Source organism: Arachis ipaensis, chromosome B05, assembly GCF_000816755.2.
Source record: "Arachis ipaensis cultivar K30076 chromosome B05, Araip1.1, whole genome shotgun sequence".
NCBI lineage: Eukaryota > Viridiplantae > Streptophyta > Magnoliopsida > Fabales > Fabaceae > Arachis > Arachis ipaensis.
The window spans coordinates 93766305-93782418 of NC_029789.2; the positions used below are offsets into that span (position 1 = coordinate 93766305).

At 38.9% G+C, this 16114-nt stretch overlaps 1 protein-coding gene across 1 annotated transcript; it reads right to left on the bottom strand.

Annotated features, from left to right (window-relative positions):
- LOC107640769 (extensin-like) lies at positions 2232–2741 on the bottom strand. Its single transcript, XM_016344269.1, has one exon. It carries the CDS (start codon positions 2739–2741, stop codon positions 2232–2234), a length of 510 nt encoding a protein of 169 aa, XP_016199755.1.

Consider the following 16114-nt stretch of genomic DNA (forward strand, 5'->3'; position numbering starts at 1 on the left):
GGAAGTATGACCCTTGTTCTAATTGAGTTCTTGTATAACTTGGAAAAGCTCTTTACTTGAACAACAGCTTGAAAACAATTTATCCTAAACTTCTAATTATCTAGACTTAACGGGATACGTGACATATAATCCTTTTATATTTGGATAATTAGAGTTTCTGTGGCACATAAACTAGAATTGAACTTTATCCTCTAATTGGAATTAAGTGACCAAGGAATTGGCGGTTGATGAAAGTTAGAGCAGACTAAGAAGGTCTAAGGAATTAGGGCTTAGTCATATATACTTTGCCATGAATTGAATCTTACATGATTAAAATAGTTAGTAAGAAAAGTCAATCCGAAAAATAGATATCTCTGAAGCCTTAACTGTTTCTCCATACATATTTCATAACCCGTTTACTACTTGCTTTATTAATTTTCTGAATTTACTTTTTCATGCTTCTAAGTTCTCAAACATCATTTTCTGTTAGTGAAGGTTGTGGTAGGCTTAGAGAAGGGGGTTGAATCTATGCCTTCCTTTTAGTTGCTGTGTTACCCTTTTAAAACAGATTTGCAATTCTAATTCTGTTTTAACTTAGCAGCGGAAAATTATGAGACAATTTATTTTTGTCTCATGAATATCAGAAAACAGAACACAGCAGAGAAGAGAAAAGCTAACACCAGCATATATCCTGGTTCGGTTGCCTTGTGCTATGCAACCTACATCCAGTCTCCTCCACAACTATGGAAGAATTTCACTATAGTTAACAGTATTACATACACCAATAACTCAGGATTGACCCAATCCTTTCACACTCAAGTTCTAACCTAACTTGACATTGGCTATGCTAATACCTAACTATTCACTCTTAGTGCTAACCCAACTAAGAAAGGGATACCTCACAGGTACAAGATACAAGACATAAACACACCTAAAGAAATCTGAAAATAACTCTAGGATTTTCTCTCAAGTGTATCACTCAGCCATTTTTCACTCATGGCTTTTACTTGAGCTTTCTCACAATGCCTTTTCTCACTAGAAATTACAGAATGATAAACATTGAAAAGAACATTACAATCAGTAAAACATGAAGGAGATTGACTTCATCAATTTCTTAAGCTTGATTTGGATTTTATTTTCTGCTATAGCTTCTGTGCATCAAGCTTGAAATCTCTCTCTCTTGCTTCTTTGGTTACTAGCTTATGGAAGAAGCTTTTTCTCTCTTTCTCTTTCTTACTTTTCTGATGCCATGATTTGACTTGAATAGAGAGGAGAGGAACGTTGCTTTTGGTTAAGCAAAAGAGAGGGATTTTCATTTCTGAAACCAAATCGGGCGTGGATCGGGTATTGGTATGCTTGGCCCGATTTAATTTCTTTGGTTTCTTTCTTTGCTTTTTGCTTGGGCTCTTTATTTTGCTTTCAGCCCAATACTCTTTGCTGATTACTTTTTATTCCATTTGGGCTATTAACATTTGGCCTGCAACAATAAACAATTAGTTAATAAGTAAATATAATTAATCAACACTAATTATTTATTTTGCTTAAAAATAATGTTTGTCATCACTAATTAATTTAGTTAATTTCTTAACTCAACAATCTCCCCCTTGATGACAAACATGATTTAAGCAATAATCAAAAGGAAATGAGTTTGAGTCAGGTTTAGAAAACTCCCTTTGAATTTTGTCATTTGCTTTTTTGTTGCTCCCCTTTTCCTTTTCAAGGTTAGCTCCCCCTGAATTTATGCTCTTCTCTTCTTTCCTGTTTACATATACTTATATGGAACTAAATAGATGCTATGTACCAACCAAAAGTATAGCAAACAGTGATAGTTTAAATGTCCAAAATAGAGCTTTAATACATCAGGGTCAGAATCAGATAGCAACATATCATAATCAGCCCAACATCAAGCTATTACCATCAGCAAACAGATTCAGCATGTGAAAACAAGTATTAATGCAGCAAAGATTATTCAACATGCAAACTCAAGTATGGATGCAGCAAAAATCCCAAATTGCTATTACTCCCCCTTTTGTCATCAAGGGCGGATAATAAACAAGATCAACAAAAACAAAATCTTGTATCCTGCAGAAAAGAGTTAGAGCACAGTTCAAAGTGCTAACTAAACTACCAAAGGTGCAGTAATATCCAGAGTTATTACAGTCATCCAAAATGAAACTGTTTAAAAGTACTAAAGAAGCAGAATTCATGAGACAAAAAAGAGAGCAGCAACAACAGTTTTTATGAGACAAATCCTAGGCATCAGAGCCATTCCCCTCCGAAGCAGCTTCCTCTTCAACATCAGTGGCAACGTCTTCATCATTTTGAAGGTTATCGATGAAGGTCATGAGCACAGCCACCCTATCCCTTGATTTCTTCAGGAAGTTCTCATGCTTGCTAGCCAGCTTCCTTTTCTCTTTGCTCAATTCAATTAAGTGATTCGACTGCCTGGATTTTGGTTGTGTTGGTTCGGGTATGGGTTCCTCAGTCGCCTGACGTTTGCCTTTGGAGGAGCCAGGCTTTGCTGAACCTGGTTTTGAGGAGCCAGGCTTGGAAGGTGTGGCCTTTGGTGGTGGCGTCGGCTTGACAGAGGCAGGAAATCTTGGGGTATTTTTGGTCCGAGCCATGGGGTCACAGCGATGAGGAGAGGTAGGAGGAGAAGGAGAAGGGGTAAAGGTGCGGTCTTGAGAGCGAGTGGAAGGCTTTGTGGGTAGCTTGAAAATCTTCTCACGAGGAGGCCTTTCAGGAATGGTTTTCTTCCTCATTTGGTTAGTTTCAGTCTTTTAAGGGAAGAGAAGCAGTAAAGTGAGTGGGAAGAAACCGAAGAGTGTGTGGAGAAGTTATGGAGGGAAGAGAGGGAGTGTTGGTAACCGTACCCAAAAAGTGGATTTCCAAAACCATGCAACTGCATCACCATTTGAAAAGACTTAAAAAGACATGACCTCATTCAAGAAAGATTTTATTTGATTTTAAAAAAAAATAAAAGGGAAGTTAATTTTAAAATTTGAGAGAAACAATCAAAATTAACCTGAAACACCTTTTTGGGCCAAAATTAAATCCTCTTGAAAACCTTTTGGGCCACAAAACATTTATTGAAAACCTTTCATGAAACACACAAGTCATCAAAAACTAACAAACAAGATTGTAACATTCATATTTGGGCCTTGAGGTGATATGATATTAATGAAACACATTTGGACCACTCTTAATCTGAATATTGAGGTTGGCCCAGATTGAGATTCATTTGAAACAAGCCCAGAACACGTTGACTTGATGGAAACGTTCATCACTTGCCCAGAATTGTCTCATGCCTGTTTATGAGACAAAAAGCTCCAGCAAATACATCAACATTTTTCAAACAAGGAATCATAACTCAAAATTCCTAGACAAGTCCTAAGCATGCAGAATCTATCTTCAGCTAATGGTTTTGTAAAAATATCTGCTAATTGCTCCTCTGATTTGACAAATTGAATACTAATATCCCCTTTTTGGACATGTTCTCTTATTGAGTGAAATTTCACTTCAATATGTTTAGTCCTAGAGTGCAAAACTGGATTTTTAGAAATATTAATGACACTTTCCACATACACTTCTCTATCTATTACTCCATTCAAAAATGCACATTTCACATCCATTTGGTATAATTTAAAACCACAAAATGCAGCATAAGCTAAGAGAAGTCTTATGACTTCCATTCGAGCAACAGGGGCAAAGGATTCATCAAAGTCTATTCCTTCTTCTTGGTCATATCCTTGTGCCACTAGCCTTGCCTTGTTTCTTGCAATGCTACCATCTTCTCCTAACTTGTTCCGAAAAATCCACTTGGTGTCGGTCACTTTCTTTCCACTAGGCCTTGGAACCAAGGTCCATACTTGGTTCTTTTCAAACTCAAGAAGCTCATCTTCCATAGCTTTAACCCAAGAAGGGTCACTGAGTGCTTCCTTGACGTTTTGAGGCTCTATTTGTGAGAGAAGGGCAATGTTTGATCCTTCATTTGCCTTTCTAGTGGAAGACCTTGTTTGCACTCCATGAGAGACGTCCCCAATGACAAATTCCTCAGGATAATTCTTCAAGAATCTCCATTCATGAGGTCTGGTGGACTTGGAGGCAGATTCATTCACCAAGGGATTCTGGGCGCTGCTGGCTGCAGAATTTCCTTCAGATTCATGAGACAAAATGGAATTGTCTCTTGAATTTTCAGCATTAGTAGTTTCTGGTTCAGCTTGTCCAGAATTTCCTTTTTCATGATTTTGAGCAGCTTCATCTTCCTTTTGAGCTTGATTTCCTGCATCACAATCTTCCAAAATGCTTTGCACCAAGTTAGTATCACAAAATGTAACATGTATGGACTCCTCAATAATTCTAGCATCTTGATGATAAACCCTATATGCTTTACTAGTTGTGGAATATCCTACAAACAAACACTCATAAGCCTTTGGATCAAATTTTCCCAAATTTTCTTTGTTATTTAAAACAAAACATTTGCATCCAAAGATGTGCAAGTAATCTAAGTTTGGTGGGTAGCCTTTCCAAAGTTCATAAGGGGTTTTCTTCAAAAATTTCCTTATGATTGTTCTATTTAAAATGTGGCAAGCTGTGTTAACCACTTCAGCCCAAAGGAATTTTGGAACATTACTCTCACAAAGCATGGCTCCTGTCATCTCTTGTATGCTTCTATTTCTTCTTTCCACAACACCATTTTGTTGTGGTGTTCTTGGACAAGAGAAGTTGTGAGATATTCCAAATTCCTCACAAAAGGATTCAAACAAATTATTTTCAAATTCAGTTCCATGATCGCTTCTTATAGAAGAGATTTTCAAATCCTTTTCATTTTGAATTTTCTTGCAAAAAGGTTCAAAGGCCGAAAAGGCTTCATTTTTGTGTGCGAGAAATAAAACCCAACCAAACCTAGTGTAGTCATCCACAATTACTAAACCATAATGTTTACCACCTACGCTTTGAGTTCTTGTAGGACCAAATAAATCAATGTGTAGCAACTCAAGTGGTCTTTTAGTAGAGATGTCTTCCTTTGGTTTAAAAGAACTTTTTGTTTGCTTTCCCATTTGGCAAGCATCACAAGTGATGTCTTTGTCAAATTTTATCAAAGGAAGACCTCTTACTAATTCTTTCTTTACAAGTTTGTTTATTTGAAACATACTTGCATGGCCCAATCTCTTGTGCCATAACCACTTTTCAGATTCTTTAGAGTGAAGACAAGCTACATTTTGATTCTTTAGTTCATCAAGAGTAAGTCCATACATATTATTGAAACGCTTGGCAACAAACATCACTTCATTTGTTTTTTCATTAACAATACAGCATTCAAGCTTTTTGAAAACAACTAAATATCCTAAATCGCACAGCTGAGTTATACTCAAAAGATTGTGCTTTAAACCACAAACCAAAAGCACATCATCAATGAAAGTAGATTGCTCATTACCTACTTTTCCAACAACAATGATTTTACCTTTACCATCATCTCCAAAAGTCAAAGCTTTGAAATTTTCTGGTTCTTGGAGGAGATGCATTTCTTTTAACAAACTGATTTTTATTAAAGTTATTCCTCTTTGCAAAAGCATTTTCACCAGAATTTTTTTTAACATTTTTACCTTTCGAATATGAGGTTTTGTTGTAAAATGGTGGTTTCTTGAAAACAGCCTCATTTTTTGAAACATAACCCAAACCTGGCCGGTTTGAACTCGGTTCAGTTTTTGGTGAAGGGTCAGTTTCACTTGTGTATACTTCATCAAATTTTTCTTCAAGTGTTGGAGCATTTTCAATACCAGATTTGTTTGGTATGGTTTTGGTATTTGATGAAGAAGCCACAAACTTTATAGAGGAAATATTAGAAAATGCATCTTCCTTGGCTATGTAGCCTAAACCAGATTTTTCAAACAATGGTCTTTGTCTTGCAAGTAATTTGTCCAAGTTACTAGAACCTTGAGCAAATTTTGCTAAGTCACCATTCAGCCTTTTAATCATATCATTTAATCTTTTATTTTTAGCAATTAACTCATGTGAAGGATCCACAATGTGCTTTCCTTTTAATTTTTCAAGTTCAGATTTTAGAAATATGTTTTCTTCAATGATGTCTAAAGCACATTCAGTTTCCTTCACTTTTTCTTTTAAAAATTCATTTTTGTCACCTTGCTCAAGTCCATCTTTTGCTTCTTTGAACTTGAACCCTTGTATTTGCCCTTGTTTTTCATCATCCTTCTAAATCTCCTAGCAAAAAACAAAAGTTTGTCATCTGAAATACCATCACTAGACTCACTCTCTTTTGGTTCTATTTGTGACTTGAGGGCTATTCCCTTTTTCTTTGAGTCTGTGTTTGTGTGTGTGGCTTCATAGGCAAGTAGTTTTCCTCTCAGCTCATCATAGGTTATGGGACTTATGTTGTTACTCTCGGTTAGGACAGTGGCAATGTTTTCCCACTCTTTTGTGAGGCTTCTAAGGAGTTTTCTCACCAAGGTTTGTTCTGCATAGTTTGTACCCATAGCATCAAGGTTGTTGATTATGATTGAGAATCTCTCAAATGCTTCATCAATGCTTTCTCCATCCTTCAAGCTAAACATCTCATACTCTTTTCGCAGCATATCAATCCTCGTTTCTTTGACTTGTTTAGTGCCTTCGTGTGTAACCTGGAGTTTTTCCCAGATTTCTTTGGTTGTCTTGCATCTAGACACCTTCCGGTACTCTTCAAAGCTGATAGCACAGTGAAGAAGGTTGATTGCTTTAGCGTTCAGCTCTATCTTCTTCTTGTCATCTTCATTCCATTCAGCTTCTTCTTTCGGAGTCACCACTCCATCAGCACTTGTTTTTGTTGGGATCTTGAGGCCACTCACAACGATCTTCCATAAGTTGTAGTCAATGGATTGGATGAAGATCCTTATCCTTTCTTTCCAGTAGGAATAGTTCTTTCCGTTAAAGAAAGGTGGCCGGTTGTTTGACTGGCCTTCAGTGAGGGTGTAGGCAATTGTGGTTGTGCCCAGATTGTTTGCCATTGGATCTTTGCTCCAAGCGGTTAAGCTTGATTCTTGAGACCTTAGCTCCTGATACCAATTGAAGGTTGTGGTAGGCTTAGAGAAGGGGGTTGAATCTATGCCTTCCTTTTAGTTGCTGTGTTACCCTTTTAAAACAGATTTGCAATTCTGATTCTGTTTTAACTTAGCAGCGGAAAATTATGAGACAATTTATTTTTGTCTCATGAATATCAGAAAACAGAACACAGCAGAGAAGAGAAAAGCTAACACCAGCATATATCCTGGTTCGGTTGCCTTGTGCTATGCAACCTACATCCAGTCTCCTCCACAACTATGGAAGAATTTCACTATAGTTAACAGTATTACATACACCAATAACTCAAGATTGACCCAATCCTTTCACACTCAAGTTCTAACCTAACTTGACATTGGCTATGCTAATACCTAACTATTCACTCTTAGTGCTAACCCAACTAAGAAAGGGATACCTCACAGGTACAAGATACAAGACATAAACACACCTAAAGAAATTTGAAAATAACTCTAGGCTTTTCTCTCAAGTGTATCACTCAGCCTTTTTTCACTCATGGCTTTTACTTGAGCTTTCTCACAATGCCTTTTCTCACTAGAAATTACAGAATGATAAACATTGAAAAGAACATTACAATCAGTAAAACATGAAGGAGATTGACTTCATCAACTTTCTGCTATAGCTTCTGTGCATCAAGCTTGAAATCTCTCTCTCTTGCTTCTTTGGTTACTAGCTTATGGAAGAAGCTTTTTCTCTATTTCTCTTTCTTACTTTTCTGATGCCATGATTTGACTTGAATAGAGAGGAGAGGAACGTTGCTTTTGGTTAAGCAAAAGAGAGGGATTTTCATTTCTGAAACCAGATCGGGCTTGGATCGGGTATTGGTATGCTTGGCCCGATTTAATTTCTTTGGTTTCTTTCTTTGCTTTTTGCTTGGGCTCTTTATTTTGCTTTCAGCCCAATACTCTTTGCTGATTGCTTTTTATTCCATTTGGGCTATTAACATTTGGCCTGCAACAATAAACAATTAGTTAATAAGTAAATATAATTAATTAACACTAATTATTTATTTTGCTCAAAAATAATGTTTGTCATCACTAATTAATTTAGTTAATTTCTTAACTCAACAGTTAGTCTAACTAAGTAAATCACTTAACCATTATTGCTTAGTCCATCAATCCTCGTGGGATCGATCCTCACTCACCTGAGGTATTTCTTGGTACGACCCGATGCACTTGCCGGTTAGTTTGTGGTTAGAAATTCCGCACCAAGTTTTTGGCGCTGTTGTTGGGGATTGACTGTGATTAACAACCACTAGGAATTAAGTTTGGTGTTACCTAGTTAATTTTGTTTTAATCTCTCTTTTTAATTCTCCCTTTAAATTTTCGAATTTTTTTTATTAAGTAGTAAGTATTTTTAATTTATTACTTTATACAGGTTACCTCACTGGGAATTCTCTGCACTCTGACGTAGAGAGTTCCATCTTTTCTTGTCTTCTATCTGTTTATGAGTAGGAACAGGGACAAGAAACCTCTGCTAGACTTTGATCCTGAATCTGAAAGGACTTTGAGGTGGCGTTTGCAACAAGCAAGACTTTACAAGGCTGCAGAGTCTACTATGGATCATAATAATAATGCTGTTAATGCCAATGTGGCAAATCCAAATGAGAATGAGCAAAGGAGAGTACTGGGCTCTTACTCTGCCCCTACTACAGATCTTTATGGAAAAAGCATTGTGGTGCCTCCTATAGCTGCAAACAACTTTGAGTTGAAGCCACAATTGGTCACTCTAGTACAACAAAATTGCCAGTATCACAGTCTTCCCCACGAAGACCCAAATCAATTTATTTATGATTTTCTGCAGATATGTGATACTGTGAAGACAAATGGAGTGAATCCTGAGGTGTACAGACTCATGCTTTTCCCATTTGCTCTGAGGGATAAAGCAAAACTATGGCTAGATTCCCAACCAAAGGAAAGTTTGAATACTTGGGAAAAGGTTGTTACAGAGTTTTTCACAAAATTTTTTCCACCAAAGAAGCTGACTAAGCTTAGGTTGGAAGTTCAGACCTTCAGGCAGAAGGAGGGTGAAACTCTTTATGATTTCTGGGAGAGGTACAAGTTACTGACTAAGCAATGCCCTCCGGACATGTTCTCCAAATGGACCCAACTAGATATCTTTTATGAAGGCTTGGGTGAGATGTCCAAGATGAGCTTAGATACTTCTACAGGTGGTTCATTACACAAGAAGAAGACACCAGAGAAGACTGTTGAGCTTATTGAATTGGTGGCTAGCAACCAATATTTATACTCATCTAACAGGAATCCTGTGAACTCTGAGACCTCTCAGAAGAGAGGCGTACTGAAAGTGGAAGCCGTTAATGCTCTTATTGCTCAGAATAAGCTTATGTCTCAGCAAATAAATCTACTTACTCAGCAGATGGGTGGCATGCAAGTCTCATCTATCAACACCCAAAATCCACCTCAAGAGTTCTCTTATGACATGGGAGGTAATTTTGTACAAAATGATAATTATGATTATGCTCAACCTGCTTCTGAACAGGTCAATTACATGGGGAGTGGTCCTAGAAATCCCAACAATGATCCATATTCTAAGACATACAATCAAGGATGGAGAAATCACCCAAACTTTGGGTGGAGGGACCAACCTCAGAGACCTCAAAATTTCAAAAATAATTCTTAGGGCAGCCTCCAATAGAATAATTACAACAACCGCCAATTTCAGTCTAAGCAACAATAACCACCTCAGCAGGCAAATTCTAAATCCCAAGAAGATTCTAATTGAGAGATGATGAAGAGTTTTATACAGGAAACCAGAGCCTCCATTCAAAACTTGGAGGTGCAAATGGGTCAAATGAGCAAGTAATTACCTGAGAGGTCTTCAAATATATTTCCTGGTGATACAGTGGTGAACCCAAGAGAAGATTGCAAGGCTATTCAATTGAGGAGTAGTAAAGTAGCTAGTTCTGAGACCAAGGTCAATGAGGAGCTAGTTGAAAAAGAAGCTCCAGAGGAGCAGAAGGAAGAAGTAGAATACAACCCTCCAAAGCGTGCAGATAACCCATTCCCTGACTCTCTTGACACTTATCGTACATTGCCAAAAGCTCCTGAATACAAGCCAAAAATGCCATATCCTCAGAGGCTTCAGAAGGCTTCCAAAGACAAGCAATTTTCTAAATTCTTAGAAGTCTTCAAGAAGCTGCAGATCAACATTCCTTTTGCAGAGGCTCTTGAAAAAATGCCTCTTTATGCTAAATTTATGAAAGAATTATTGACTAACAAGAGGAATTGGAGGGAACAAGAAATAGTGGTGTTAACCAAGGAATGCAGTGCTATTATTCAACATAACATTCCTGAAAAGATGCAAGACCCAGGAAGCTTTGTGATTCCTTGCACCATTGGAGATGTCACCATTCGGAGAGCTTTATGTGATCTTGAAGCTAGCATCTATCTAATGCCACTTTCAATGATGAAAAAGCTTCAAATTGAGGAGGTAAAACCCACTCGTATTTCTCTTCAACTGGCTGATCTTTCTATTAAATTACCTATGGGTGTTGTTGAGGATTTACTTGTGAAAGTCGGACCACCCACTCGTATTTCTCTTCAACTTGTTGATCTTTCTATTAAATTACCTGTGGGTGTTGTTGAAGATTTACTTGTGAAAGTAGGACCATTTATTTTTCCTGCTAATTTTATTATATTAGACATGGAAGAGGATGTAAAATCCTCTATTATTCTTGGTAGACCCTTTTTAGCTACAGGTAGAGCTCTGATTGATGTACAAAAGGGTGAATTAACCCTGAGGGTTAATGAAGAACAGGTGGTCCTTAATGTTTTTGAAGCTCTCAAGCACCCTAATGACTCTAAAGGGTGTATGAGAATTGATGTTGTTGAACCACTTGTTCAAGAAGTACTAGAAGCTGAGGTACTTGATGATGTTCTAGATTCTATTTCTGAGTATGAATTAGTTGAAGTTGATGATTCACCACCCCAAAAGGAGCTGATGAACACGCCAACAAAGGAGGAGGAAGTCCCCAAGCTTGAGCTCAAACATTTGCCCCCTTCTCTGAAATATGTGTTCTTTGGTGAAAATAATTCATATCCAGTGATTATTAGCTCTTCCCTGAAGCCCAAAGAGGAAGAGGCGCTTATTTTAGTACTCAGGAGCCATAAAATAGCTCTTGGGTGGACTATTGGTGATTTAAAGGTGATTAGTCCAACTAAGTGCATGCACAAAATCCTTCTTGAAGATGATGCTAAACCAGTTGTGAAACCACAAAGGAGACTCAATCCAACCATGAAAGAGGTGGTCCAAAAAGAGGTAATGAAATTATGGGAAGCAGGTATTATTTACCCTATTTCTGATAGTCCTTGGGTAAGTCCTGTGCAGGTAGTTCCCAAGAACAGAGGAATGACAGTGGTCAAGAATGAAAAGAATAAGCTTATTCCTACAAGAACAGTCACAGGATGGAGAATGTGCATAGACTACAGGAGGCTCAACACTGCTACAAGGAAGGATCACTTCCCCCTGCCTTTCATTGATCAGATGCTTGAGAGGTTAGCTGGTCATGCTTTTTATTGTTTTCTAGATGGATATTCTGGATATAATCAAATTGCAGTGGACCCTCAAGATCAGGAAAAGACAGCATTCACATGCCCTTTTGGAGTATTTGCTTACAGAAGAATGCCATTTGGACTTTGTAATGCTCCAGCAACTTTTCAAAGGTGTATGCTTTCAATTTTTTCTGATATGGTTAAAAAGTTTATTGAGGTATTTATGGATGACTTTTCTGTCTTTGGTAATTCTTTTGAATCATGCCTTAAGCATTTATCTCTGGTCTTGAAACGGTGTCAAGAATCAAACCTTGTTTTAAATTGGAAAAAATGTCATTTTATAGTTACACAAGGTATTGTTCTTGGACACCGAATTTCAAGTAAGGAGATTGAGGTTGATAGAGCAATGGTGGAGGTAATTGAAAAACTACCACCACCAACCAATGTTAAGGCAGTCAAGAGTTTCTTAGGTCATGCAGGATTTTATAGAAGATTTGTAAAGGATTTTTCAAAAATTGCTAAGCCATTAAGCAACCTATTGGTTGTTGATGTTCCTTTTGTGTTTGATGCTGAATGCCTGTATGCTTTTGAAACTCTGAAAGCAAACCTTACTTCTGCTCCCATTATAGCTTCCCCTGACAGGGATTTACCATTTGAATTAATGTGTGATGCTAGTGATTTTGCTATAGGATTTGTTTTAGGACAGAGGCATGGCAAGCTTGTACATGTCATTTACTATGCTAGCTGTATGTTAAATGATGCTCAAAAGAATTACAAAACTACAGAGAAAGAACTATTAGCTATTGTGTATGCTGTTGATAAGTTTAGGTCCTATCTAATTGGTTCTAAGGTTATTGTTTATACTGATCATGCTGCTTTGAAGTATCTTCTAACCAAACAGGACTCTAAACCAAGATTAATCAGATGGGTGTTGCTCCTCCAGGAGTTTGACATTGAGATAAAAGACAGAAAATGGTCAGAAAATCAAGTAGCTGACCATCTCTCCAGAATAGAGCCTGAACAAGGACTGCAACCACCCACAGCTGCGGCTGAGACATTTCTGGATGAGCAATTGTTCCTCATTTAGCAGGCTCCATGGTTTGCAGATATTGCAAATTACAAAGCCATGAATTTTATTCCAAGGGAGTACAGTAGGCAACAAGTAAAGAAGCTATTGACTGATGCAAGGTACTACATTTAGGAGGAACCGTACCTTTTTAAAAGGTGTTTAGATGGAATGATCCAGAGATGTGTCCCGGATGAGGAGAAATGGCAGATTCTTTGGCACTGTCATGGTTCTGATTATGGAGGCCACTTCGGTGGCGAAAGGACAGCTACTAAGGTCCTTCAGAGCAGATTTTACTGGCCGACTCTCTTCAGGGACTCAAGAGAATTTGGGAAGCACTGTGACAGATATGAAAAAGCCACGAATCTTCCTGCCAACCATGAGATGCCACAGTAGGGGATCCTTGAGGTTGAGTTGTTTGATGTATGGGGTATTGATTTCATGGGACATTTTCCACCCTCACATTCAAACAACTATATCCTGGTGGCAGTTGATTATGTGTCCAAGTGGGTGGAAGCTGTGGCTCTACCCACCAATGATGCCAAAGTGGTGATGAGCTTTCTTCAGAGATATATTTTCAGCTGGTTTGGTGTCCCTAAGACACTCATTAGTGATGGTGGAAGTCACTTCTGTAACAGATAGTTGGACTCCCTTCTTCAGAGATATGGAGTCCGTCATAAAGTGGCAACCCCCTATCACCCTCAGACAAGCAGACAGGTTGAGGTTTCTAATAGGGAACTCAAGCAGATTCTAGAGAAGATCGTCAGTGTTTCAAGAAAGTACTGGTCTAGAAAGCTTGATGATGCTCTCTAGGCCTACCGGATAACTTACAAGACTCCTATTGGCATGTCCCCTTATCAGCTAGTCTATGGCAAAGCCTGTCACTTGCCAGTTGAGCTGGAGCATAAAGCTTACTGGGCAATCCGGTATCTGAATCTTAATTCAGAATCTGCAGGAATTAAGAGAATGCTTCAGTTGAATGAGCTTGATGAATTCAGACATTCAACCTATGAAAATGCCAAGCTCTATAAGGAGAGAACTAAGTTATTGCATGACAAGAAGATTGCCATCAGAGTCTTTGAGCCCGGACAGAGGGTGCTTCTTTATAATTCAAGGCTCAAACTCTTTCCGGGGAAGCTGAAGTCCTGGTGGTCAGGACCGTTTGTGGTTACTAGAGCTTCACCATATGGTCATGTGGAAATACAGGAAAAGAATTCTGACAGAAAATTTACAGTGAATGGCCAGAGGTTGAAGCACTATCTTGGAGGCGAGATCGATCGCCAGAGGTCCGCTCATCTGCTGAATTAGCAGTTCTGACCATCAAGCTAGTGACGTTAAAGAAGCGCTTGTCGGGAGGCAACCCGATGTTCTCGTATCCTTTGTCTTGATTTCTATTAGTTTAATTTTTTATTTATTTGATTTCGGTTAAAATTTTTATTGTTTTTCCTTTGTTTTACGTATATTTGGATCATGCAGGAGTCTTGATACAGAGCAGGTTATTAAAAGACAGGGTTGCAGACATGCAAAAAAAAAGGAATTTGTTTCAGGAGAGTCTGCGCCTAACTTGAGCAATCTCGAGTTAGGCGCCACATGCTACGCGCAGAAAGGAATTTTCACTGGAGGGGCTGTGCCTAACTTGAGAATTCTCAAGTTAGGCGCCATATGTTACGCACCAAAGAGCAAAAGTTTCTGGAGGGTCTGCGCCTAACTTGAGAATTCTCAAGTTAGGCGCAAGGTGTGAAGAATCAAGGCAAGTTAGGAACGATGAAGGTGGAGTTAGGCGCATCAAATGCTTGGACTTGCGGGAGCCTTCAAGTAAGGCGCAATGCATGTCCAAGTTAGGTGCAAGGTTGAGGCATTTGAAGCTTGGACTTATGGGAGGCTTTAAGTAAAGCGCAAGGCCTTGTGCATTGCTCCAAGTTAGGCACAGTGCTAGAAGATCCTCCAGCTAAGTAAGGCGCCCCCATGCATCAAGTTAGGCACAGCCTAACTATTGCTCACCTTGGGCGCAGGTAAGGCGTGGTCCCCCCTCCCTTTATTACTCAACCCCCTCCACTCCAAGTAAAGCGCGGCCCCTACCCTAACAATTACCCAGCAAATCAACGCCAAATCAACCACTACTTAACCTGAACACTACCCCTCTTCCCAAGACATACCTGTGACCCATATAGCCCCCCTTCCAAACACTACTTAACCTGAACACTACCCCTCTTCCCAAGACATACCTGTGACCCATATAGCCCCCTTCCCCATATGAACCCGTGACCATTCCCTCCACCTAACCCCTTCCTAACCTTCTATATAAACCTCCCTCTTCTCCATACCCAAAGATAGGGTGTTCTTCTACCACACAATCGATGCATCCATTGAAAAATCAATGCAAATCTTCATGAACCAGTTATCTAAGGTATTCACAATCAAATCTAATCAAACAATATTATAGCTAAGCAATCACAAAAGAATGATAAATCCAGGACTATATACAAAAGGGTAAAAAAGATAGATCTCACCATGGTGGGATGTCTCCTACCTAGCACTTTTGTTTAATGTCCTTAAGTTGGACTTTCACTAGCTCATTGCTCTTTGCCAAGAGGTGCATCTTCCAAGAGGAATACCTCAATCTCCTTGTTGCTCTTCGTTTGCTCACCATGATACAACTTGAGACGGTGCCCATTGACCTTGAAGATATCCGGACTTGAGGGATGGCGCAAATGGTAAACCCCATAGGGTTTCGCTTTCTCTACTTGATATGGGCCTTCCCATTTTGACCTTAGTTTTCCGGGCAACAATCTCAATCTAGAATTGTAAAGGAGGACTATATCACCGGCTTTAAATTCTTTACCTCTTATATTCTTATCATGCACGGCTTTCATTTTCTCTTTGTAAAGTCTAGAATTCTCATAAGCTTCAAGCCTCAAACATTCCAACTCTGCTAGTTGTAGCTTCCTCTCCACTTCGGCTCCACCCAAACTTGGATTGCACTCCTTGACGGCCCAATATGCTTTATGCTTTATCTCCGCCGGTAAGTGGCAAGCTTTGCCATACACCAACCGAAAGGGACTCATGCCAATTGGTATTTTGTATGCCGTTCGGTAGGCCCATAATGCATTGGTCAGCTTAGCACTCCAATCTTTCCTATTGGATTTCACAATTCTTTCTAAGATACGTTTAACCTCCCGATTGGAAACCTTGGCTTGGCCGTTTGTTTGTGGGTGGTAGGCCGTAGCTACTTTATGCATGATGCCATATTTCTTCATTAGCCCTTCCATTCTCTTATTGCAAAAAGTGAACCTTGGTCGCTCACGATTGCTCGTGGCGACCCAAATCTACAAATGATGTTATTTCTCACAAAGGAAAGGACCACATTAGCGTCGTCCGTCCGGGTGGGTATTGCTTCAAACCATTTGGATACATAATCAATGGCAAGTAGAATGTAGAGAAAACCATTAGAATTTGGGAATGGCCCCATGAAGTCTATTCTCCA